Here is a 24,461-nt window from a genome sequence, read left to right as displayed (position 1 = left end):
TCTTTGTATTTGATACAAACACCTGCCACCATCATTGTAATGTTTTTGCGGTAATAATCGTCAAGCACCCAAACTTGAGTCTTCTTCCCAAGCCAACTGACGACCCACTGGGGATTCCGTGCTGTTCTTTGTGCGGTTGTCGCCTATTCTGGCAGCTGTCTGGGAAGCCTCAGCAGGCAAACGCTTAAATATTGCCAGGAAAGTCTGAACAACTCAGCAATTAAACACGCAAGTACTGTGCTCACCTTTGCCTTATGAGGTCTACTAAAAGGACAGGAACTCTCCCGAGTGGAAGTACTGGTAAACTTAGCCTTGCCACTTTTGACTACTTTATTTTAAAATCTTATTTTGCAAAGATGTTTTTAATAGAACTTGATCTCCGAGGCTCACAGATCTTTGCAGACCTAACATAGAATCTCAAAGGGAGACCGGAAGAGGGCCGTTTAGGAAGGTAGCATTAGAAATGCTCTCGGATTCAGTTACTTCAACCCAACCCTGTTCACGGCATTATACTCTCAGCTGCTCCATCAGCAAGTGTCTTAATTTGAAAAGTATAAAATATTTTAAATTAAGCCATTTTCTTTTGGGACTGATCAAAATATTTGTCGGGAGAGTGATGTAACCATATTCTCAAAAAATGAAGTTATGATATCTGAGGACACACGTGTATGTAGTACAAAATGGATAAACGGGTGAGTGAAGAGGCAGTTTACTTCCGATGGGAAACTTGGTTTGGCGAACACGCCCAGGGGGCCAGTATGGAAAAAAGACGTTCCAATTCTGATGTTGTCACCTTTGGTCCTCAGGAAATCACTTAACTCCCAGTAGATTATTTTCCTCTTCAAATGAAAGGAAGTTCAAGATAATTATCCCATGTACCCCAAGAGATTGTTGATATCATAAGCTATTAAGAACCGTCTGTCCCGCCCAATGCTGGCCCTGCCCTGGGCCCCTCAACATGGTCAAAGGAACCCCTCCCAGGCTCCGAGCCCAGGCGTGGCTGCTGAGGAGGCTAAGAGCGGGAACTGACAGTGGACATTTTCCCAGACGTGCTCCACAGAGCCCAACTCTCTGCAACAGCCGCTGTGGCCCTCAGGCCCCCTGCTGCAGCCCGCCCTAACCCGCCAGCCCACTCTGAGCCTCCTGGAGCCTTGGAGCCCCGTGCCCTCGAAGCACCTGCATGCTATCCCATCCTCTATGTGGCTGGTTATAAAGAAAATGATTTCCTTTGAAAGCAATCTGTCACATTCAGAAATAGAAATAAGGAAATCCTTATTATTTGCTTGTTTGTTTATTTATTATTTACACAACCTAAGGATGTCATCTGGGTTTCTAATGGTGTGGCTTTGAACAACTTTTGTGGCTGGTCCAGCCCCCGTCACACCCGACGGTACAGTGGACCAAGGTAGTGTTTAATTTTTCAAAATATTTGCTAATTGGCTTTAGCGAAAGAGAGAAGAGGGGGCAGAAACATCCATGTGTTGTTCCACTTCTTTATGTATTCATTGGCCCTTTCTTGCCTGTGCCCCGACGGGAGATCGAACCCAAAATCCCCAGTAGCTCAGTTGGTTAGAGCATCATCCTGATTGGTGAGTGTCTAAATTTTTAAAGGATGTTCAAAATAAAAATGGTGGTTTTCTCTTTGCCATGAATCCATTTTGTACTAAAAACTGCCAGCCACTCCACTATTTCTCCAGAGAGGAAGGATGCACGGAGACTAAAACATATTCCAGGTAGACCGATTTATTTTCAAACTGTGTGCCTTGGGTCAAAAGAGAGACTTAAAAACTCAACAAGTGAACTTGGGGCCTTTGCAAAGTTGCTACTGTTCAGATTTGTGTCATTAAACTCTGAAGCTGCAGGATTCCTTTGCAATGAAGTTTTAGTTTCTTCTCAGCTCCACGGCTCTGTTCCTGCCAGGTTACCCGCCTTTTCAGACCTGGGCTGTGGGTCGGGCCTGAGCCTGAGCCTCGTGAGCAGCAGGCAAAGCGAGACCAGGGCGCCCAGCAGCGAGGCCGCGACCACTTCCCCGCCAGCCCCCCATTCCACACCAGCCCTGACAAAGCCAGTGACCACCCAGAGAATTGTGGGGCAAAGGCGGAGCCATCACCAAGTCCTGCCTCGGGCGCACTGGGTGCTCCACTGGGCTCCGTCAGGGAAGGCCTGACTCTGCTCAAAAGCTAAGGTGGGTTGTGACAGCGTCACAGCCGCAGGCTGCAGCTCACTGCACAGGTGCCACACTTTCCTGTCTTCTTTTGCTTTTCAATGCTGTACGTTAGATTCCTACCCAGACACAGAGGACTGAAAGTGACTCATGCAGGAATGAAGTCTGAATATCCCTGTACAATGTAAGGAGGTTAAATTAGTAATTAGAAAATCCTACCGAACATCTAAAGAAGAATTGACATCAATACTTCACAAACACCTTCAAAACATAGGAGAGGAGGAATTCACAGTTCATTCGGTGAGGTCGGTATCACTCAAGGATGTCACAGAAAAGAAAACTACAGATTGATATTCTTTATGAATGTAGATGTAAAAATCCTCAACAAGATAGTAGCAAATTGAATATGGCAACTGATAAATAGAAGCACATACCATGAGAAGTATGTATCATATGTAAGTACAGATATCTGGGATTTGTAATGTAACTTACTTATTAAATTATAGCCCAATATCCAACATATCCCAGGCCCTCAATTTAAAACCCATCAGTCACCTGTCAGCTGACTGTCTCCTTCTCCTTGAGGACTTGGTGACGTTTGGTCCAAACGGAGGTCGCACAGCGTGGAAGAGGTCAGAGCATCCCTCTGCTTCTAGGAGCTCCCTGTCCTCTGGCCTCAGCCTTGCCTGTTCCCTCCTTCCTGGGAAATCGTGCTCGTTTCTGCTTCAGCCTGTGACTCTGGAAGCCCAACACGCAGCGTTTTTACTGGGTTTTTAAACTGGTATTATGCCCAATTATTCATATTCAGTGTTTTCTTTCTATTTTTTTTTTTTTTCAGTTTTAGAAACGGGACCGGAGATGCCGCCCATTACGGGAATCAGTGCACAGAGGTCCTCTCTCCTTTTCATCACGCTCTTCGCTTGGCTCCTCCCTCTTTTCTTTTTTCCTAAATTTTAAGGCGCTTTTGTTTTAGATCCCGTCCCTTAGTGGATCAAAACGACATTTCTCTTTTAGACTGTCCAGCTTTGGTTAAAAAAACAAAACCAAAAACGCCTTAATCCCTCTCCTCCCCCTGTAATATTGAAAGGCAGGGAAAGTCCATTTTACAAACTTTAAACATTTGCCACATATTCGGAAGATTGGATGAAGTAGAGGCAAGTATCACCTGTGCACCAGAGGACACGCAGGGCGCTCCATCAGGTTTAACGAGAAGAGACACTTGTGCTTATTTCTAGCAGCCGATTCGTTTCCGATCACTATTTAAAAGACTCAGTTCAAAATCGTCCAGTGGCGGGAAGAAAGCTGCCTCCTTTTGAGTTTGCTCCAACTGGCTTTTCTAGCCGCTCGCTGGCTGCGGCTTGTTATTTCGGTGGTTTCCTTGCTTTTGTTTCTTTCGTAGGCTCTTCATTTGTTTTTCTCTCTCTCTCTCTCAGTTCATGATGTTGGTGGAGAAAAGGTGTTTTTGGTGTGCTTCCTGTTTTGCAGCTCTTGGCCTCATTCTTCCCTCGTTTTTCAGGAGCTGTGTTTGAGACTGGCTTATGATCTTGCCATTGTGGCCCCATATTCTGGGTGGCTGCTCCTGGCACTTGAGGTCGGTGACTTGCTTGTTGCTTGGAGCTGGAGTCCCAAAGGTCACTCCGGAAGGGGCTCCTCCCTGGGCTCTTCACGTACAACTGCCTGGTGCGTGACCACGGTCATTGGAAACACTGTATCTAGGAGTTTCTGGGGGAAAGGGCGAGCCCGACACAGAACCCAGTGCCTGGGGTGACGTATAGCCTGGCGGCTGGTGCAGCGGTGACCTTGAGCCCCTCCTCATCTGCGTGCCAAGCACAGTAGGTGAAGTTACAGGCCACTGTTTTGCAAATAAGTTTGTGTCTTTTAACACTTTGCACCCTCCTTTGTCTCAAATTTAGAGTCACATAGCAAGTAGCAGCAAGCAGATTGTGGCCTTGGCAAGAGTCTGGCTGCAAGGCCGGACTCATCGTAAACGGGGTCGTTTTGGGTAATGCACTATAGCGTTTCCTTCATTTGTTGCAAGTAGGAGAAGGCTTGCTGTCCTCAGCAGGAAACCGTGGTTTTGTGACCCCTGTCTTAGCCTATGATGAACTCACCAGTAACTCTTACACCCTGTATTTGTGTGTGTCTCTTGGCTTTGACACTTTTGTGGCTGAATTTTCATGATGTTACTGAACTCAAGGGGTTCGCCGCTTGGGGGTGTTCTATTCAAGGACGAGGCCTGGTTGTCACAAGGTTGTTTTATTCACTTGCAGCAAGTAAAGGAGATGGGGATTCATATCCAAACTCTGTCTCCCCTCAGGGAGGCTGAAGCCATGGATTTTATACCCACTATTTGGTCAATTACACATTGGTTCCTGCTTTGCAGTTGGCTGCACTCGTTGGGGTGGGTTGGGTTGGGTTCCTGTCAAGGCCGTGCTGCTTACAGAGGTGCATGCAAAGTACTGTGCTAATGTTTACCATTTAGCAAGATTGTATTTTGCCCTGTCTGGGCAGCTCAATTGGTTAGAACATCTTCCTGATGTGCCAAGGATGTGGGTTCGATCCCTGGTAAGGGCACATACAAGGCTCAACCAATGAATGCATACATGAGTGAAACAACGCTCCCTCCAAAAATCAATTAAAAAACCCCGTATTTATTCATAGTCTCCCAGACCTTGAGACCCTGGTCCTGTCTAGCAATGACATCCACCACAGAAGGTCCACATTTGCTCCTATAAAAGGAGGCACACCTGACTTACATCCACTTGCGTGTGGCGTACGACGATCCTTTAAATGGCTGTAGAGTTCAGTTTGCTGGTATTGTGTTGAGTGTTTTTGCATTTATATTCATCAGGGAGATTAGCCTGTAGTTTTCTCTTTGTGTAGCGCCCTTGTCTTGTTTTGATACGGGGGTTAGTCTGGCCTCACAAAATGAGTTTGGAAGGGTTCCTTCCTCTTCAAGTTTTGGAACAGTTTGAGGATAGGTTTTCATTGTTCTTCACATGTTTGGTAGAATTCATTCGTGAAACCACATGGTATGAGTTTTGCTTTGTTGGGAGATTTTTGATTCCTGCTTCAGTCTCCTCCCTCACTATTGGTCTGCTCAGATTTTTTGTCTCTTTCTGATTCAGTCTTGGTAGGTTGCATGTTTCCAGGAATTCTGTCCACTTCTTCTAGTTTATCCGCTCAGTGGCCTACGGTGGCTCATCACAGTCTCGGACGGTCTTCTGTGTGTTTGTGATATCAGTTGTGATATCTCCTCTTTCATTTATGATTTTATTTATTTGAGTCTTTTTAAAAAAATTGGTTGAGCTAAAGTTTTGTACATATTGTTTATCTTTTCAAACAAAGAGCTCTTACTTTTGTTCATCTTTTCTATTGTCTTTCTGGTCTGTGTTTCCTTCCTCTGATAACTCTGGGCTTAGTTTGCTCTTTTGTTTTGGTCCCTTGATATAAAGTTAAATTGTTCATTTGAGATATTCCTTCTTTCTTAGTGTAGGCCTTTATTGGTATAGTCTTCTGTCTCCGAATTACTTCTGCTGCATGCTGTACATTGTTACCATTTTTGTTTCAATTAAAAAAACATTTCCCAGATTGTTCAGGAGTGTGTTGTTTCATTTCCATGTTTTTGTGAATTTTTCAGTTTTCCTCTTGTTAGGGATTTTAGTTTCATACTATTGCAGCCAGAAAAGATACTTGGCATTTTTTCAATATTTTAAAATTTGCTGAGACTTCTTTTATAAACATACCACTTCCAGACATTGAACTATAGGCTGCTCAGGGCTGACCCAGAAGATGGGTCAAGGGTGCAGAAAGTGAAAACGGGGGGCAGCTTGCACCTCCGTTAAGGACCGAGACCAAAAATAGTGAGTCGGTGGGAACACAGAAAAGATGCTTTTTGTCATTTAAAAGTTTCTACAAAAGGCAACTGACTCTTGAAAGCAAAATAAAAACCGTATATGGTTGGGGTCATGTTTTATGTGACGGTGAAAGGGACGACAACAGTAGTGCCTGAGTGGGGAGGGAGGAAGCAACGGTGGGACGCTGTGGAGATCTCACAGGACTTGTGCAGTGGTGCGCTGTGCACTGGGGGTAGGATGTACATTAGAGGTGCGCACTGTCCATCATGGAGCAACCACTGGGAAAATAACATGCGGTGCAGGTAATACAGCAGTAGTTGAAATAAAGTGAAATTTAAAATTCACCAAAAAGGGCAGAAAAAAAAAGGACAGATGGGACAAACAGAAACAAGTAGCAAAATGACGAATTTAAACACGACCGTATCAGTAACATCAGGTGTAAGTTACCTAAGTGCCCCGATTATAAGACAGTCAGGTTGGATTTGAAAAGCGGGGCCCACCTGTGTGCCGTGTGAAGGAAATCCCACTGTATGTGCACGGACACAGTTACAGGGGCAGAATCCCAAAAGACACACTGTCAAAAAGAGAACCCTCGCACAGGCTGAGATATGATACCTGCAGTGGCCGTATTAATGTCAAAGTAGGAGCCAAACGATACCATCTTTACACCCGTGATAAAGAAGGACCTTTCATAACAACAAATAGGTTAATGCATCCACAAGACAATAATATTGAATGTACCTCCCAAATAACCGAGCTTCATTCAGAAAACAATAGAACTTTCTAATCCAAGATGGTCGCCAACCCAAACAAATGCAGAAAGAGACAGCTGCACATTCACAGTTGGAGATTTCAACGCTCCTTTCCCAATACTGGGTATTATTTTCTTGTTTTCCCACATCTGTCCTCTAAGCGGAAAACGAGTGAGGGGTTGTTGGAACCAGGGGACCGACGTGGGGTGGAGGACATTGTCACCTTTTCTCCTCAACAGGGAGGCTGGCTTCACCGGTGGGTAGAAAGAAAAGCAGAATGCCCCTTTACCCCTTACTCTTCCGTCCTTCAGTGACAGTGTCGTACGTGTCTTCCAGGCCCAGAAAAGTCCCTTTTCAGACTTAGAATTTGACCTGGGAAGGCCATCAACAGGCCTTGCCCAGGTTCCGAGGACGCGCGGGGAGTCCCGGCTCTGCTGACTGCGGGTGGTTGGTGAAGGAGCGGCTCCTGAGTTCTCGCCAGATGCCGCTGCGGCCCGAGGACACGTCCCACACCATTTCAGTTCCTCTAAACGTGGTGAGACTTGTGTCAAGGCCCAGGACAGAGCTTATTCTGGCACATGATCCATGTGTACCTGGAAAAAATGTGTCTTCTATAAATTTCAACTTCCGCAAATACCAGTTAGCCCTGTTGATTGAGGGTGTGAGGGACCCTTCTAGACTCCAGCTCATTTTCCATGGAGCTGTTCCGCTGATTGTTGGGGGAGAGCGGTGAAATCTCTATACGAGATCGGGGATTTGTCTAGTTCCCCTTTTGGTTTCAGTTCCTGCTCACGCACTTTGCTTCTCTGTGTTTGGAGGAAACATTTAGGATTGCTTTGTCTTCTTGGTGGAGGGGCCTTTTTATCATTCTACAATGTTCCTTTCTGCACGTGGTGATGTTCTTTGTTCTGAAGTCTAATTCATTCGCTGTCAATATAGCTACTCCTTCTTCCTTTTGCCTGATTAACATTTGCACCATTTATTTCTTCCAATCTTTGATGTTCAGCCTGTTTCTACCATAATATTTGAAAGGGTTTTACAAAAGCGGCCTGTTTGGGTCCTGTGTTTTAACCTACTCTGACAATCTCTGCCTTTTCCTTAGCAAACCCTCTCTTCCCTCACGTGCCTGGGTTGCATCCATAGTGGAGTGTGTCTGCCCCCTGGAACCCCTGGGGGCTCCTCCCTGCATCCCAGCAACTCCATCACTGTCCCTGGGGGACCTCTGGGTTCCATCCCTCCCCAACCAAAGGGCAAGAATCACGTGTTTCGTTGCTCCCCCTGGGCACTTTGCTTTTCTTCCCTTCTCATTTGTTTATCAGTGACCATCTCCCATCTCAGCAAAGGGACAACGGTATAGCCTTTTCCTGTTTGTTCCTTGCAAAAGGGATACTGAAAAGTGGACAAGACCAAAATCCAGATTCCGCATCAGGGACCCCGCTGGGATCTGCGCACGACCTTGGAAGCAGAGTGACTTCGGCAGCAGAGGAAGTGCCGTATCTTGGCCTTAGTGTTGGATTCCCGTTCGTGTTTGCAGTGGTTCCAGGTGGGGCTTGTGGGCCTCTCGCTCCACTGTGTGCTCAGCTGTTGCAGATTATTTCCCCTTGCCGTGTCTCTTCCGTGATGTAAGGGCATCGGTGACCTGGGACTCTACTCTGTCTGTGAAGCACTGGGCAGAGGACACCATAGGGACCCAGCAGGATAGAAGTGAGCTTGAGTGTGTGTGTGAGGGTGGAGACCCCGGGGACATAACAAGTGCGGGTGCAGAGATGAGCCCGGCTAACCTGGCTCATTTTACCTGGACCCGGAGCTGAGCCTCCCGGATCTGCATGGCACAGCGGGGCGGACACTTTGCCCACCACGGCATCACCAGTGCTCAGCCCACCAAAGCCTGTCTGCCCTTTATTATGAGATTGAAATAAAAATTTCCAACCCTCTGAATTCTTCTGGCTTTACCCTGGAGTTGGAAAACACACCCTCACCCTACGAGTGTGCCAGCCAGTGAGAATAGTCCTCTGGGGAAGCAGACTCTCCTTAGGGTTTCTGTGGCTCCCAGGGACTCCAGTCTCTAGTTCAAGTTTCCTTGGGCTTTAGCAGCCTCTGCATTGAAGCTGCTAAGGGGTCTGATGGCGACTCAGGAGGAGATGTCCCCTGCTGTGACAGAGGGACAATTCTTCAGGGTCTTCTCTTCCTGTGTGTGTGTGTCTTTCTGCACTTGGGTGTGAGCGTGGTTTTGCAGGGGTGGCGGGATGACAGAGCAGAGCTTTGTTCAATGCGTGCATCAGGCGGATGAAGTAACGTCACAAGTACTGATGTCGGACAACACCATGCGAACGTCCAGTGCATTTATTCACTCAATTCACGGTCAACTGAAACAAATGGGAATGGACTGAGGGTGTGTGTTGGTTCCTGCCCTTGGTCCGGTGGGGACACTGGGGCTGACTCAGTGACAGGGGACACAGCCTGAGGTCAGTGGAAACCAGGCCAAAGCTACAACAGTTATTGGGCTTAAGTAAGAAAGGAGCTCAGAGAGGGCCAGGCCACGTTTTGGGGGGAGAAGGGACCTGGTAGGGCTTTGTCGTTGGTAGATTACTACCAGGTGAGGGACACAAGGAAAGCCTGCGGACCCTGCAGGCACAGACACCAGGGGTGAGTGTGATGGGCAGCTGACTGGTCAAAGTCCTGTTTCCAGTATGTCACTCAGGACCGACTTGGTGCTCAGGCCCTCGTCTGGCGAGCAGCCGGCAGAACAGGAGGAAGAGGGCGCCCACCATTAGGGCCGCGCACACCTTCCAGGGCGGCACCCAAGCCCGCAGCCGGACCAGCAGCCGACGCCCCCGCCAGCCCCGAGCGCGGCCGTCCAGTTTCTCCGCCACCCTGCGCCTCCGCTCCTCCGGGTCCGCGCCGGCCAGCGCCTGCGCCAGGCGGTACACGTCGTTGGTGAAGGGGGCGCCGGAGTGGTCCCCCGCCAGGCGCTCCACCAGCTCCAGCAGCTCCTGCACCTGGGCTTCCTGCTCCTCGCCCACAGCCCGGTTGTTGAAGGCGCAAATACGGCCCCCGCACTCTGCCACCAGCCTCCGCAGTGCGCGGTTGTCTGTGTCGCGCACGAACTCCTGCAGCGAGCCCCCCGCCAGGTCCTCCTTGCGCGTGAACAGCACGACGGTGCGCGCCGTCACGCGGTCCCCGAACAGGTCCTTGAGCGCGCTCAGGGCCTGCTGGTCCTGCGCCGTGAAGCGGCCCAGCTGGGTCACCAGGAGCAGTGCGTGGGGTCCCGGCGCCGTCAGCAGGTAGCAGCGCGTCCTCTCCTTGAACCCTGGGTCTGTCTTGAGGACTTGGGAGCTGAAAAGGTCCGGGGTGTCCATGACTTCCACGTGCCACCGACGCCACCTGCAGCTCCCCACCTCGCAGGTCCTGGTCACCGTGGTGGCCCCGAGCCTGGAGAAGAAGCGCCTCTGGCCCAGGATGCTGTTCCCAGTGGCGCTCTTCCCTGCCCCTGTCCTCCCCGCCAGGATAAGCCTCAGCTTGTTCTCTTGTGGGGCCTGCATGCTGTCTTCGGAACCTGGAGGACAGGTGGTCTGTGAGCTTCCAAACCCTAAAGCAACTAGGTATCCTGGCTCCCTGGTTCCCCCACCCCCAACCCCAACCCCCAGCCCTTGTAACAAAGGAGAACAACAGAGTTTCAACTGCTTTCCCAGCAAACCCTTACTGAGGTCATTGGTCAGACCTGTCCCAACCCCAGGGAACCTTCACCACCCACCCCTGTCCTCTCAGCTTCCCCAGGTGCACCTGTAGATGCTCAACACCTAGTGGGCATTCCTCTAGAGGATGCCCCTTTATAGTCCGAGGCACCCCCTCGCCTGCATTATCCCTGGTCGTCCCCACCGTGCAGAGCTGTCACTGTTGGGCAGCGTCGGTGGCCTCTGCCACACTCCCCCAGGGTCCAGCCCAGGAAAGAGGGCAGGAGGGGGCAGTGGGCCTGGGCAAGAAGGGCTGTGTGGAGTCCCAGACACCCTGGGCTTCACTCTCAGCCCCGCCATGCGCCGGCTGTGCCACCTTGGAAGTTGCTTAATCTCAGTGTTAACCCTTTGTGTAAATTGGGAATAATAGTTTGGGGTTGTTTCCGCCTGGGGGTGTTGGGGGGGGGTTAGATGACATCACTTCTTTCCTTTCTCCTTCTCTCCCTCTCTCCCCATCCCTCTCTCTGAACCCTGCTTCCTACTAATAAGACACCTGTCTACCCCTCCACCCTGGGTCTCTAACACTCCACCTGGTGCATGACCCCCCTCTAGTGCAGGAACTGATGCCTTCTCCATCCTCCTCTGTGGGGTCAGGGTGGGTTTATTTTCCTCATTTTACACGGTGGCAACGGGAGGGGGCGGGCAGGCCAGTGAAAGAAGTTAGTACCTCCCAGCTGTGCAGGGGGCAGGGACGCAGCTACAATGCACGTCTCAGGACGCAGGCTGTGTCGCCCCCAACCCCTCAGGGCACCCTTTAGGGCCTGTCTGTTCAGCCCTGAGGTGGCCCATTTCCATCATCACCCAGAGCTCACACCTGGGGGCAAGTTCGCAGTGTGAGACGTGCTCTTACCGTAGGCGTTTTCCTCATCTCGTGCCATCCTCCGTCCTCCCATGCTCAGCTGGAAGAGTCTCAAACAGTTTGTTCATTAAAATAGTGCGACTGCCTCCAAAGAGCTGCTGACAGCACAGCGACAGAGTCATGGTCCCTGCCTCTCCTGAACATGGGGCCTGAGGGAGGAATACTGGAAGGGCCCCGGCAGGGGCGAGCTGACGCTGGGAGAGGTTTGCTGAGCTCAGTCTGTCTGTTCGGGGCGTCAAAGGCAAACGGCCGAGGGGAGGTTGTGACAGTCACTCAGGTCAGTGACCAAGCTTCAGATGCTAGTTTCTCCCAGGAAGTTCTGTGTCAGGGACCAAAGCTGGGACCAATACTATCTTTTCCCAGGAGTCTTTGGGAAACTGCGAGAACACTAAAGAGGCTCAGTGACCGAGGGGTTGGCTGGGAGACACACAGGACGGGAATTGGAATTTGGGGTTTGGAAACTGGAAAAGAATTGTTTGTCCCAGGTGACCTGGAGAGCCTGTGACTCTGCTCTCAGGAAGCCAAACCCTCGTCCTGTGTCGGTGTGTCTGAGAGCCTGGGCCACTCCCCCCCCCCCCCCCCGCCCCCCGACTCCTGCTGTCCTGCCCCCAAAGGTGCCGCTTCTCCAAGTCAGGTGGTTCCATCATTAATGCGATGGAACGTTCTGTGATCACTGAGTCCCCGAGCACTGCGCACCCTCTGTCCTCAGTCTCCTCTCCAGCCTCAGGACAGTGAGCCCCTCACTGGGCTGCCCCCCCACCCCAGCAGATGTCAGGCCCTTCCCAGCCACCTTTCAGCCTCCCCCACACCCTGTCTGAGTCCTATTCCAGCTGCACTGTCCATGTCTAATTCCACCTGGTGGCACCACATAAGGAAAAGCCAAGTGGGAGACGGGCTGAATACCTTGTCTCTGGGGAAAGGACTCTGACGACCGGCTGGCCCGGTCCTCCATCCAAAGGCTTTGGCGTTTCTGCAGGAACACGGCTCCCCTCCCCCTCCAAGTCTACACTACCATTCATACCCGTAGCCCCCCAACCCCCCTTATGAGGCAACATGCTCCCCTGGGTGGCAGCAGAGCAGAACTGGACAAGGAGCCACAGATTCAGAGCAAAGACCAGGAATTTTGTGAAAGCAAAGAGTCTTGGTCCCAGATGGAGAAGAGAAGGTACAGGGACCTCCCAGGATCCGGGGGTGGGCCCTTCAGAACTTCCCACACAGTCTGGGGTGGGATTTGGAAAGTTCTCTGCCGTTCCAGAGAGCTGACCTCTGGGCTACAGGACCCACGCGGTCCTTGGCGACCTGAAAACACGCAGGGCCCTGTATCTCAGACCTCCGAGGGGCTGGTTTATGCACCGAGTCCAGGGCTTCTGACCCCCCGTCTTTGGGCGTTATCGAGGGGACTCTAGGGAAGGTGTATCTCTCAGGGGTTTTGGTGCACATGACCGTTCTTTCAGAACATAAGCAGCCCCGCGCCCCCGCCCGCCGGTGATTGCGAGGCACTCAGCCTGGACCTGAGTCTCTGGATCCGTGTCCCCGGTCCAGCCCCTCGTCCTGCCGGGAGAGGGGGGAGCTCAGGGGCTCGGCTGCCCATGCACCCTGGCACTCAGCTGGGGTTGGGAGCAGGGTCTAAGGGCAGAGGTATGACAAGTGTGCAAAGACCATGTTCCCAACCTTGGCCGCCACCTCCAAGACCCTCTGTGGACAACTCGGGCAGAGTGGGGTGTTTGGGGCGGTTCAGCCCAGGTTCCCACAGATTTGTCACTTTGTCTCTTGTTCTCGGGTCAGACTTGCTTCCTCGTCCTCAGAAATCTCTTGCCTGTGCGAATATGCAGGTGGGGAGAGTCTGCTACCGTCTAAAGGGAGATCTGGTCCCTGCAGGGGAGCGGGACGACCCCCCCTCCTGTGCGGGGAGCCCCTGGGAGAGGGTTTGTCCTGCGGGCATCGGGGCTGGGAGAGCTGCGGCCATAATCTGCTCTGTGTGGGACTCAGGGCTTCCTGAATGTCTCCTTCCAGGTCCCGTGTCCCTTCCCGCCACCTTCTGGCCCAGAGGCACTCTTTCAGGGAGCTTCCTGCCCACACTGCATTCTTCCCCATCCTCACAGCCCTCCTCCCCTGGGGCTCCCTTCCCCTGCCTGGCTCACCTTTCCTGCAGAGAGGCCACAGTCCAAGAGGCCCCGGACCAACCAACGGCTGTCCTCTGGTTTGAGTGCAGCAGGCTGTTCCTCAGGGTACCAGGGGCACCGTCCTGCCCCTCAGGCCTCAGAGAGCAGGAAGCCAGGGGTGGGGTGGGGTGGGGTGGGGGCGGGGCCTGGGATTACAACTTAAAGAGACAGGAACACTCCTTACTGAGCGAGTGGGGATGCTGAGTTTCCACTGGGAAATTATGCTGAGGTCCATGGTGGTGTTCCCTGAAAGTCCCTGTGACACCAACAGCTTGTCCCCCCAGGGGCTGTAACCTCAGGGGACAAGAGCATGTAAGGTTCTGAGGCCTGTATTCACTTCTAGCCTTGACCACGAGTCTTAGCTCCTTTTGCTTGCTAGGCATTTTCCTATAAAATGCCCTCTTGAGAGCCTCCTTCCTTGGGCCGGGGCCACCAAGACGACCCTGTCTGCCAGGAACGCCCTGGGCAGGGTCTCTGCATTCTCCATGGAAAGGAAGGCGTTTCCCGAATACCCAGCACAGGCCCGCAGGGGGAGGAGGAGCACCCTCACTCAGAGCCCTCCAGCCTCTCCCCTCTGCAGGTGTCTCCCGCCAGGGGGCCAGGAGACCTGAGGAGGGTGAGGAAACACACAGGTTTGGTGTAGAGGGAGGGAGGCTGCCCCAGGGCTATGAGGGTGTGGGAACTGGGCCTGGGCGGGTCAGGGACAAGATGTGACAGGCCCTGACTCACTTAGACTCCCTGGAGGTGACACTGCCCATAGACAGTGAGGGGTTTGACTTCATCTGAAGCTCATGTGCTGGGGTCCAATTTCGGCCCATTTTTGCCAGCTCACCATCTCTAGTGAAGAACCCAAGGTCCACTGAACTCCACGTACTGTTCCCCCTACTCCCATCAATTCTACTGAGATGTAATTGGTGTGCAACACTGTGTGAGTTTAAAGCATAAAACATGTTGATTGGATACATTTACATGTGGGCAAAGACGCTCACCCCCATAGCCTTCGTTGGGGTGCTGACGCCTGCACCACATCCAGTGATTCCCGTTTCTGTTCTGTGGTGACAACACTGAAGATCTCTCTTAGCGACTTTCAGAGACATATAGCACAGTGTCATTTACTCCAGTCACCGTGTGGCGTATTTGGTCCCCAGAACTCATCACTAAGTGGCCGTTGTGAGGTCTGACCACCGCCTCCCCATTCCCCACCAGCCTGCCCCTGCTAATGGCCAGGCTGCTCTCGTCTCTGAGAGTTTGGGTTTTTTAAATTCCGCTTTGAAAGTGATGTCACACAGTGTTTATTACCCTGTCGGACTAACTTCACTTACAAATGCCTGCCAGGTCGGTCTGCAAGTGGAAAGATGTCCGTCTCATTCTCCTGGCGGAACGCGCACACACACACACACACACTCACTCACACTCACACACGGATGGGTAAAGGCAGGCGAGTGGGCAAAACAGAGGTTAATCTGGTATCATTATTTATTAATTACTGTTTTGTACTCACCTCCGTAAACCCACTTACGCCCCCTCCTGCACGCTCTGTCCCTCGGACCGCTCGCGTGGCCTTCATCCATTCGCCCCTACGCAGGGCCTGAGGCGGTTCCCACACCTCGGCTACTGTGAGGGACGCTGCAGTGAGCACGGAGGTGCCCACGTCTCCTTGGGACCCTGTTCCCATTCCCTGTGGATGGTGTCCGTGTGGACCATGTGCTGCTGTTTTCAGTTTTTGGTGACTCCCCATGCTGTTTTCCAGAGTGGCTGCAGCACTTTGCATTCCCACCGCCAGGGCACAAAGGTTCCCTTCCGTCCACGTCCTCACCATCACTTGTTATTTCTTGTGTGTTTGACACTAGGCATTCTAACAGGCATGAGGCTGTGTCTCGTTGTTTTAATTTGCATTTCCCTGACAATTAGTGATGTCAGGCACCGTTTTCTGTTGGCCATTTACATGTCTTTTTAAAAAATATGTCTATTCAGTCTGTCTGCCCATTTTTAAAAGAGGGATTGTTTGGTTTTTGCTACTGAGTTATATGGATTCCCCATATATTTTGCATGTTAACTCCTGATCAGATACATGCCTGGCAAATATTTTCTGCCATTCTGTAGATTGCCTTTTCATTGTGTGGGTGGTTTCCTTTTCTCTGCAGAAGCTTATTAATTTGGTGTTGTCCCACTTACTTATTTTTGCTTCTGTTTCTTTGCTTTTGGGGTCAAATCCAAACAATAATGACCAAGACTGATATCAAGGAGCTGACACCCTTTGATTTCTTTTAGGAGGTTTGTAGTTTGAGGTCATATGTCCAGACCTTAGTCCATTGGAGTTGATTTTTGTGTATGGTGTCAGACTGGAGTCCAACTTCCTTCTTTGTCACGTGGTTGTCCCATTTCCCAGCACCATTCACCGAAGAGACTCTCCTTTTCCCATTGAATGTTCTCGACTCATATGTTGTAAATTAATTGATCATCAATTTCTGGGGTCTCTGTTTTTCCCCCCATTGACGTATGTGTCTGTTTTTGTGACAATACCATACTGTTTTGATTAGTATAGCTTTGTAATATAGTTTGAAACCAGGATATGTGATACCTCCAGCTTTCTTATTCTTTCTTAAGACTGCTTTGGCTATTCAGGATCTTTTGTGTTTCTATAAAAATTTTAGGATTTTTTTTTCTATTTCTGTAGAAAATGCCATTGAAATTTTGACAGGAATTGTGGTGAATCTGTAGATTGTTCTGAGTCGTATGGACATTTGAAAAATATTAATTCTCCCAATCCATAAGCACAAAATAGCCTTCCATTTACTTGTGTCTTCTTCAATTTCTTTTAGCAATATCTAATAGTTTTCAATACACAGGTCTTTCAACTCCTTGGTTAAATTTACTCCTTGGTATATTATTTTTTATGATGTTATTGTACGTGGGATTATTTTCTTAATTTCTCTTTCTGATAAATCATTATTTGTGTGTGAAAATGCAACTGATTTTTTGTATTTGTGTATTGATTTTGTGTCCTGCAAATTTACTGAATTTGCTTATTATCTCTCACAGTTGGTTTTTTGTGTGTGGATTCTTTAGGATTTTCTCTATATAAGATTATGTTATGTGCACATAGAGACCATTTTACTTTTTTGCTTTTGATTTGGATGCCTTTTATTTTTCTCATGCCCAGTCGCTCTGACCAGGACTCCCAGTAGAACATCGAATGAAAGTGGTGAGAGCGGTCATCCTCGTATTGCTCCTGGTCTTGGAGGAGCAGCTTCTGGCTTTTTACTTTCGATGATCTTAGCTGTGTGCTGGTCATATATGGGCTTTGTTCGTGGAGGTACATTTTCTTTGTATCCAGTGTGTTAAGAGCTTTTATTATGAAAGGATGTTCGATTTTGTCCAGTGCGCTTTCTGCATTAATTGAGATGATGAAGTAACTTTCATATTTTGCATCATTGATGTGGTGCGTCCTGTGCACTGACTGACAGACGCCGACCCCTTCTCGTTTGGAACAGTGTCTTTTCCACCTAATCGCCCCGTCGGACCCTCCCGTGCAGAGCGGGAGTGGAGTGGCCGGAGCAGGTGTCTGTCTTATTCCTGATCTGCCGGGAGAGCTTTCAGTCTGTCACCGCTGAGTGTGGTACCAGCTGTGGGGCCTTTATAGATGCCATTCGGCAGGTTGCGGAAGTTTCCTCTCTTCCTAGATTGTTGAGAGTTTTTATTTTGAACAGGTGTTCAGTTTCGTCAAGTGCTTTTTCTAAATCGAGTGAGATTATCATGCATTCTTCTTCTCTACTCTGTCGGTATGGTTTATTGCACCGATTGATTTCTGGATGTGAACCCAGGATTGCACTCTTGCAATAGATTCTCCTTGGTCACGCTGTATATGCCTTTTTACATATTGCTGGGCTCTTTTTTTGGTATTTTGTTAAAGATTTTTCCATCCACGATCATAGGAGATATATTATCTGTAGTTATATGTCATCAGGGAAGCCACCTGGGCCTGGGTTTTTCTTGGTAGGTAATATTTTTTATTACCTACCAAGAAATTAATAATTTAATCTTTTTATGTATTATAGGTCTGTTTAGATGTTCTATTTTTTCCTTGAGTCAATTTTGGTAGTTTATGAATTTTTCCATTTCGTCTGTGCTACCTAATTTGAGGGGTATAAAATAAAATTGTTTATGATATTCCCAAAGGACCTAGCTTTGGACTGTTGGTTTTCTGTACTGTCTTTCTGTTCTCTAGCTCATGAATTTCCATGCTCTTTTTACTTCTATTGCTCTTGTGATTTCTTTAGGTGAAGTTTGCTGCCTCAGTCTCTCCTTAATGTGGACTAGGAGGTTATTGGTTTGAGATCGTTGTTCTCTATTCAATGTAGCTACATGCGTGTTTCCATCTATAAACTGTCCTCCAAGTGTTGTTTTAGCTACCCCTCATCGGTTTTCCTGTGTTGCTCTTTCATTTTTATTCATCTCAAATATTTATGATTTCCTTTGATTCATTGGTTATTTAGAATTATGTTATTAAAAATCCATTTATTATTGAATTCTTCCAATATTTTTCTATGATCGATTGCTAATTTTACTTCATTTTGGCTGGAGAATGGACTCTGTGTGATTCGGAGCCCCTTCGACTTACTGAGGCTCATTTTGTGGCCTCACACGCGGTCTGTTTAGGGAGCGTGCTCCCTGTGCACTTGGAAAGGGTGCATATTTAGCTCTTGCTGGGCGGGGTGGTCTCGTGTTGGACCTAGTCGGTCACATCGTGTCTTTGTTTGTTGACCGTGGGATCAGTCGCTCCATGCGTTATTGAAAATGGGGTGTTGAAGTCTACAATTATTATTGTTGAATTGCCTGTTTCCCCTTGACTTCTGTTACTTGTCACCATTCACTGATTCTGTGTGCTGGTTCAAACCTATCATTGAAGCCCTCTAGCAAAACCCTTCTCTTCAGTTACACTTCTTACCTGCCACATTTGTTCTTAGGAAATAATTTCTCTCTCTTTATTGACATTGTCTATTTGAAGACATGTTGCCATCGTAGCTTCCTTTATTTGTTTAGGTGTGATTTTCGTCAGTTCTTTAAACATATTTATAATTGCTGCTCTGAAGCCCCGCCTCCAATCCAATATCTAGGCCTTCGCATGGGTAGTTTCTGTTGCCTGAATTTTGTTCAGATGGCTCAGAATTTTCTCTCTATGTTTTGTAGTTCGCATTAGAAACTGGGTCTTTTAAATAATGCAGTGCACAACTTTAAATAGTGACTTCCCTCTGCTTTTCTAAGGCTCAACTTGCTATTATTTGCACGTCGTTTAGGGACTTGGCTAGACTCTTCCGATGACATCTATGTCCCCTACAATGTGAGGCCTCTGATGTGGCTCCTCAGCAGGGGCAGCCTTGGGATGTCACCTGGGATGACAATGGTTTTGGCTGTTGCTCTCTCATACTGTCTCTTCCTTAATCTCTTGGTTAATCTCTGTCTCTCGGTTTGACACCCAGCTGCTAGGCCTACAATGTCTGTCTGACCTGTCCCTGGTTTCAGACAACATGCCTCTGGGTTACATGTCTCCACAGTCCGATCTAATTAAACATGGTTTCCTTCGCTGGGGTGTTTTTTGCCAGTCTTTCAGGTTTTCTCTGACCCGGAAGGGCCCTTTGTTCCCATCTCTTTTCCTGGTGGTCTCCAGGAGGCTTGCCGGCCTGTGGTTTCTCCTGTAGCTCTCATGGGTTATCAGTCTCCTTGAGTTACTTGCCATGAAAATCTTCCCAGTTTTCAAGAGTACGCTTTGAACTTCCCATACTCTGCTCCAATAATCCTTTGAGGCTTTCTTTGGAGTTCCCTTTAAAGATGGGCTTGCTTTCCTCTTGGGAAAACCTCGGAGGCACAGCTTGGGCCCGGTGCAGAGGATGGCAGCCTCTGGTCTCTCACCTCGCCCCCCCCACCACGGACCCTCCATCGGACACAGGAGCTGGGGTGTGGGCAGCCGGGGTCCCCGGATTCTTGGCCTGTTGGGCCTGGATAGAGCCTATGAGCTGTGAACAGAGAAGTAGAGAGCTGCTGGCTGCACTCCCGGACTAGTCCTGCAGCTCAGATTGGCAGGGGTGAGAAACGCCGCCCCTCACCCCTGTTGGCGAGGGACCATGCTCCGCAGGAACTCAGGGGAGAGGGGCCCCGCCTGCTCAGCCACATCTGCCCAGAATGGAGTTTCCCTCCAGCTGAGCTGAAGGTGTGCTGGGGAGGGAGGAAGAAAGTCATGGCGCGGGTACCATGCACGCTCTCACTCCTTGTAATAAGGTTCAATACATTAAACAAAACAAAACAAAACAAAAAAACGATTTTTCATTAACTGTATAAACTTAGGGCAACGTTTAGAGACTTTAACCGAAAACGTCGCCAGCTATGGTTGTCCCACCGGTAGGGAGTCTGCAGGTGCCGCAGGTGCCCTCCGGCAGAGGAAGCCCCGTCGGTGGTTTCAGACTAAAGTGGCACCGCGCAGGCCCCCTCACTGTCCTTCTGCTGAGTGCAGGGATTTGGTGTGGCTTGGCTTCCCCTTTTTGTTGTCCCTCGTGGCATTGAATGAAATATTGCTAGGTGGGGACCTTGGGGGCAGCTGCCGTTGTCCTCCAGGTTGCCATCCTCATCTTGAGTCCTTGGCTTTCCACCGGATGCAGACGTTAGGCCTGCAGAGGCTCGGTCACGTGCTGGTGTCTCCTTTGTTTCCACAGAGTCCTTTGTGGTCCGGCACAGCTCAGACACGGGTGCTTCATTATAATTTTCAAGTGATGTTGCTTCGTGACCATCAACATTAGAAAACGTGAGGCTGCTCAGCTGCTTATTCACCACTTAGCTCTGAGAGCTTTGTTGTTGGAGGATGAAAGGCAGCAACGCCCGGGAGCGCCTGCTCCAACGTGGAGCAGAGGGCAGGCTGTCGGGCTGTCGGGCTCCCGTCAGAGTTCAAGTGCTCGGGGTCGTGCCCGCTCCGCACGAGGACCCGGTGTGGGTGGGAGACTCCCGGGAAAACTCCCCAGGGACACTCCAGTGCCCCATCCTCAGGCGGCTGCAGCCTGGGAGGGCCCGGGAGGGTCCCGAGCACAGGTCAGTGTGGTGTCCGCAGGGAGGAGGGTGTTTTTGACCTAGCCTGTTGGCTCTCACCCCTCTGAACTTACCACAGGTACAAATATAGGCACAAGCTCTGTCACTGAGCCTCTCTAGCCTGTGCTGTGACCACAACTCTAAGTGACAGGTCAAACAGCAGCAGGAGGACGTGAGGCAGGAAAGGGCTGCGGCTGAGGCAGGATGGACGCTTTCCTGTGCACAAGTCAATTCACAACCAGTCATCCTGTAGCTCGTTTCTCTGAAATAGAGGGGATTATGAGAAAGAAAAAAACCTTTTTGTGCTATATGCTGAGATACACATTAAAATTGTCCCTTTTTTCCTTGATACACTTGTACTTATAGCATTTGTCATTAGTAATAAAGCACTTAAGAAATACTCTTTGGACCTGGCTGGGTAGCTCAGTTGGTTAGAGTGTCACCAAGATATGCCAAGGTTGTGGGTTCAATCCCAGGTCAGGGCACATACAAGAGTCAACCAATGATGCATCAGTAAGTGGAACAACAGGAAAATGTTTCTCCCCCTCTCAAATCAATAACTAACAATTTCAGAAAAATAAAATCTGTTTATGATAGGCTGGAATTGAAGGAACAAAAGATGTCAAAATAAATGGAAAGAAATGTAGATAACAGCAGAAATTGTGCAAACCACTGAAAATCCCGGAAAGAGGGCGAGTGCCTGATGCTACCAGGTGGATCGGGCAGCCTCTGAATTCTCCCCCGTGCCTGTTCTAAGCAGCGTGTCGCTCTGCCCCTGGTATCACGGGATGGGGAGGTTCAGGCCGGGTGCACACAGACATGTGGGTGCCGGTGGGAGGGGACGCACAGCCTGGGCCGATGAGAGAGGAAGGCAGCTGAGCCCAGGCTGAGAGTGGCAGCAACTTGGGGAAGCTCACCTGTGTCCCCGCTTCTCCCTTTCTTGGCTGCTGGTGCCAAGTGGTGAATGGACATGACTGACACCTGTCACTGTCTGTGACTCTCCCTCCCTCTGATGACCCTGGGGACTCAAAGCATGGGAGAAGGGGGCCCATAGTAATACTGCTCCCTCACACCAGACCGCTGAGGCCGAGAGTCCCAGGACGGGTCCCTCCACCTGGGCCTCCTTGGAGGACCCCGTTTGTTGTCACAGGTTTATGACTACAACCACCCGCCACCTGAGAAGAAGTGAGGGTGTGCGGCCAGGGCTCACGATTCGTGCCCCTGGGAGGGTCTGGGCCCTTGTCCTCATGGGGCAGGGCCCAGACATTGTCGTGTGATGTCACTGACTGGGAAGCATGGGACTGAGGAATCCGACACTCCCTGTCTTCCATCTGTGGAGACACCGGGCCTCAGAGGGGCGTGGTTGTGCCCAAAGCCACAGATCCTGAGAGTGGCTGGTCAGAGCCTCTCACCTGTCCTGACTGCAGGTCACAGGTTAGTGGCAGACACCTGCGCTGATGTGCTAATAGGGCAGGTGGCTCTGACCCCGGGGAAAAAAACAAATGTCACTGGGCTAAGGGAAGGGGGACACGTTGTCACACACGTTGGTCACCCTGTGCTGTCAGCTGAGGCGGGTGTCTCCTGTATATTTCAATGCACGAAAGCTCGCGTTGTCTTATTTTGTAAGGGATAGGGCCCTCCTCTATGTTTCAGGTAAAACTCTTTACTCTTTTTATAAAATTAAACTTATTGGGGTGACAGTGGTTAATAATACTATACAGACTTCCAGTGTACGACTCTCTGACACATCATCTGTGTATTGCACTGTGCGCCCCCCACCCCCAGTCAGCTCTCCTTCCGTCACCACACATTGGACCCCCTTTGCCCTTTACCGCTCCCTGCTTCCCCCTGGTGAGCGCCCCGCTGTGGTCTGTGTCTGTGGGATTTTGTCCGACTCCTCCTTCAGGCCGGTGGGCCTGGAGCTGCTGTCACGCAGAGGGCATCTCAGGACCTGCTGAGCCCCCAGCAGCCTGGCTGACGGCCCGTGCACTGAAGGGTTCAGGAGCCACTCACGTCCTCTGACTCAAAACAAAACTATTTTTGGTTTTGTTTTCGTGTTGTACAAACTGAGGCCAACCACGAACTTCTTAGTAGGGGGCCTGAGAACAGAAAGGGAGGCAGTAAAGAGGTTGTGGTCCAGTGCCCCTGGGTCTGGGCAGTCTGGGCAGTCTGGGCAGGAGACTGACCCGAGCACAGGGTCAGGCAGAGTTCACGGCCTTTCCGAGAAAACCAGCAGTTCCTGGTGCCCGGGTCCCGTGTCCTCCTGTGCCAGGCATGTGGGTGCTGCTGGGAAGGATGCCCTGGGGTCACTGCGCTCTCATGCAGAGAGGGGGTCCTGGGTTGTGCTGAGGATGGAACACGAGGAGGCAGGAAAAATGGGGAGGAAAGGGGGAAAGCGTATGAGATTCTGAGGGCGGCTGAAACCCCGTCCCACATGCTGTGTCCCTGAAAGCTGCAGAAACTTCTGGTCCCACAGGCCTAGGAGTCCAACATGAAAAGATCAGCCGCGCCCCGCTCGCTCTGAAGACTCCACGGAGGGTCCTTCCCGGCTGGTGCCCAGCTTCCTGGGGCAGCTGGCAGCCCTTTGGGGGTCCTTGACTGGGGGCTGCAAGGATCGGACGTCTTGCCTTCCACACCTGACAAGGAGAAACCAGGCAGCACCCCCACACTGAGCTTGGACACCCCTCAGCTGAACACTCCAGTGCATCCCTTACAAGCTCTTCCATCCACCCAGCAGCAGACATGACTCCCCGAGTCTCCCCGGCTCTGGAACCCTTCTCCCTTTCCTCTGGAGTCCATGGACAGGGTCCTCACTCTGGTCTGAGGTCTGGTGTTTAACATTCAGATGCCCAGCAAAGCCCCTCCAAGGCAACGTCCGCCTTTGCTCCCATGAGCCTTGGAGTTCCTCCAGCTCTGGTCCCTGCCAAAGTCCACAGCCACTGCCACAGGGTAGGTATTGTTTACAGCAGTGCCCACTTCCTGGTATCGACCCAACCCAATGAAGGAAATACTCCATTTTACTCATTTTATTATTATCCCTGTCCCCTTTATTAACTTGATTGGCGGTGACCTTGGGAAACAGAACGATGCAAGTATCAGGTGTACACTTCCACTATTCATCATCTGTACCCTGTATTGTGAGATCGCCGCCCACGTTAGGTGTCCGTCCATCACCACTTAACCCCCCTATGCTCCTCCCCCTCCCCCACCCCACCCCCTGGGCAGTCACCACACTGTTGTCTGTGTTCCTGAGTTTTTCCTTCTTTTATGTGCAACCCCTCCACCCAAGCCCCCACCCAGCTCTCCCATGACCTCCCACGGCCGTCAGTGTGCTCTCTAGTAAATTCCTCATTTTACTATCAAAAGGTGAGCTGGAGAGAGGTTGACTTGCCCACCCCCAAGAAAGCCATGTCCCCAGAGCCTGTGACTGTTACCTCATTGCTAAAGGCTCTTTGCAGATGAGGTTCATTCATGATGGGGCGACGGGGAGATTACCGGGACTCTCTGAGTGGGTCCTACCCGGAACCACCAAGGCCCTGAGACGAGGAGGCAGGACGATGTGAGGAGGAAGCGACGGCGGCAGCGCAGACTGCAGTGATGCCGTCACGGGCCAAGGAGCTCTGGCAGCTGCTACAAGCGGGAGACTTGAGATGGACGCTCCCCTGGAGCCTCCAGAGAGACCAGCCCTGATGATACCTTTTATCATTTGATCTCTGTAAGACTCATTTGAGGCTCTTGCCCTCCAAAGCTGTAAGAGAATGTGTTCATTTTGTCCTAGGCCACTAGGTTGTCGGTACCTTGTTATGGCGGCAACCGACACAGCAAGGCTGATATTCATTCCTGGAGGAGCCTGGACGGT

The 24,461-nt window shown here is 50.5% G+C and overlaps 1 protein-coding gene across 4 annotated transcripts; it reads right to left on the bottom strand.

Annotated features, from left to right (window-relative positions):
• Positions 1 to 9,098: 9,098 nt before the first annotated feature.
• GIMAP1 (GTPase, IMAP family member 1) lies at positions 9,099 to 13,652 on the bottom strand. Of its 4 annotated transcripts, none has more exons than XM_045198708.2 (3): positions 13,508 to 13,652; positions 11,358 to 11,416; positions 9,099 to 10,329 (listed from the first exon to the last, which is right to left on the bottom strand). In XM_045198708.2, the coding sequence occupies exons 2-3, from the start codon at positions 11,398 to 11,400 to the stop codon at positions 9,467 to 9,469; spliced, it is 906 nt and encodes a 301-aa protein (XP_045054643.2). In that variant the 5' UTR covers positions 11,401 to 11,416; positions 13,508 to 13,652; the 3' UTR covers positions 9,099 to 9,466. The 4 variants fall into 4 exon arrangements, with proteins under 4 accessions (XP_045054643.2, XP_053782800.1, XP_053782801.1 ...); XM_053926825.2 differs by having other exon boundaries at positions 11,358 to 11,406; XM_053926826.2 differs by having other exon boundaries at positions 11,358 to 11,461; positions 13,508 to 13,630.
• Positions 13,653 to 24,461: the final 10,809 nt, after the last annotated feature.

Source organism: Desmodus rotundus, chromosome 6 (genome assembly GCF_022682495.2).
Source record: "Desmodus rotundus isolate HL8 chromosome 6, HLdesRot8A.1, whole genome shotgun sequence".
In the NCBI taxonomy this organism is placed as follows: Eukaryota; Metazoa; Chordata; class Mammalia; order Chiroptera; family Phyllostomidae; genus Desmodus; species Desmodus rotundus.
The sequence above is the reverse complement of the archived record's forward strand: the minus strand, read 5'-3'. Positions and strand labels throughout refer to the sequence as shown.

Bases quoted from the DNA above. Each gene is read 5' to 3' on its own strand.
- GIMAP1 (XM_045198708.2), bottom strand. From the start codon at position 11,400: ATGGGAGGACGGAGGATGGCACGAGATGAGGAAAACGCCTACG. The intron at 10,330-11,357 runs GTAAGAGCACGT...CCTGTCCTCCAG, and splicing joins AGATGAGGAAAACGCCTACG to GTTCCGAAGACAGCATGCAG.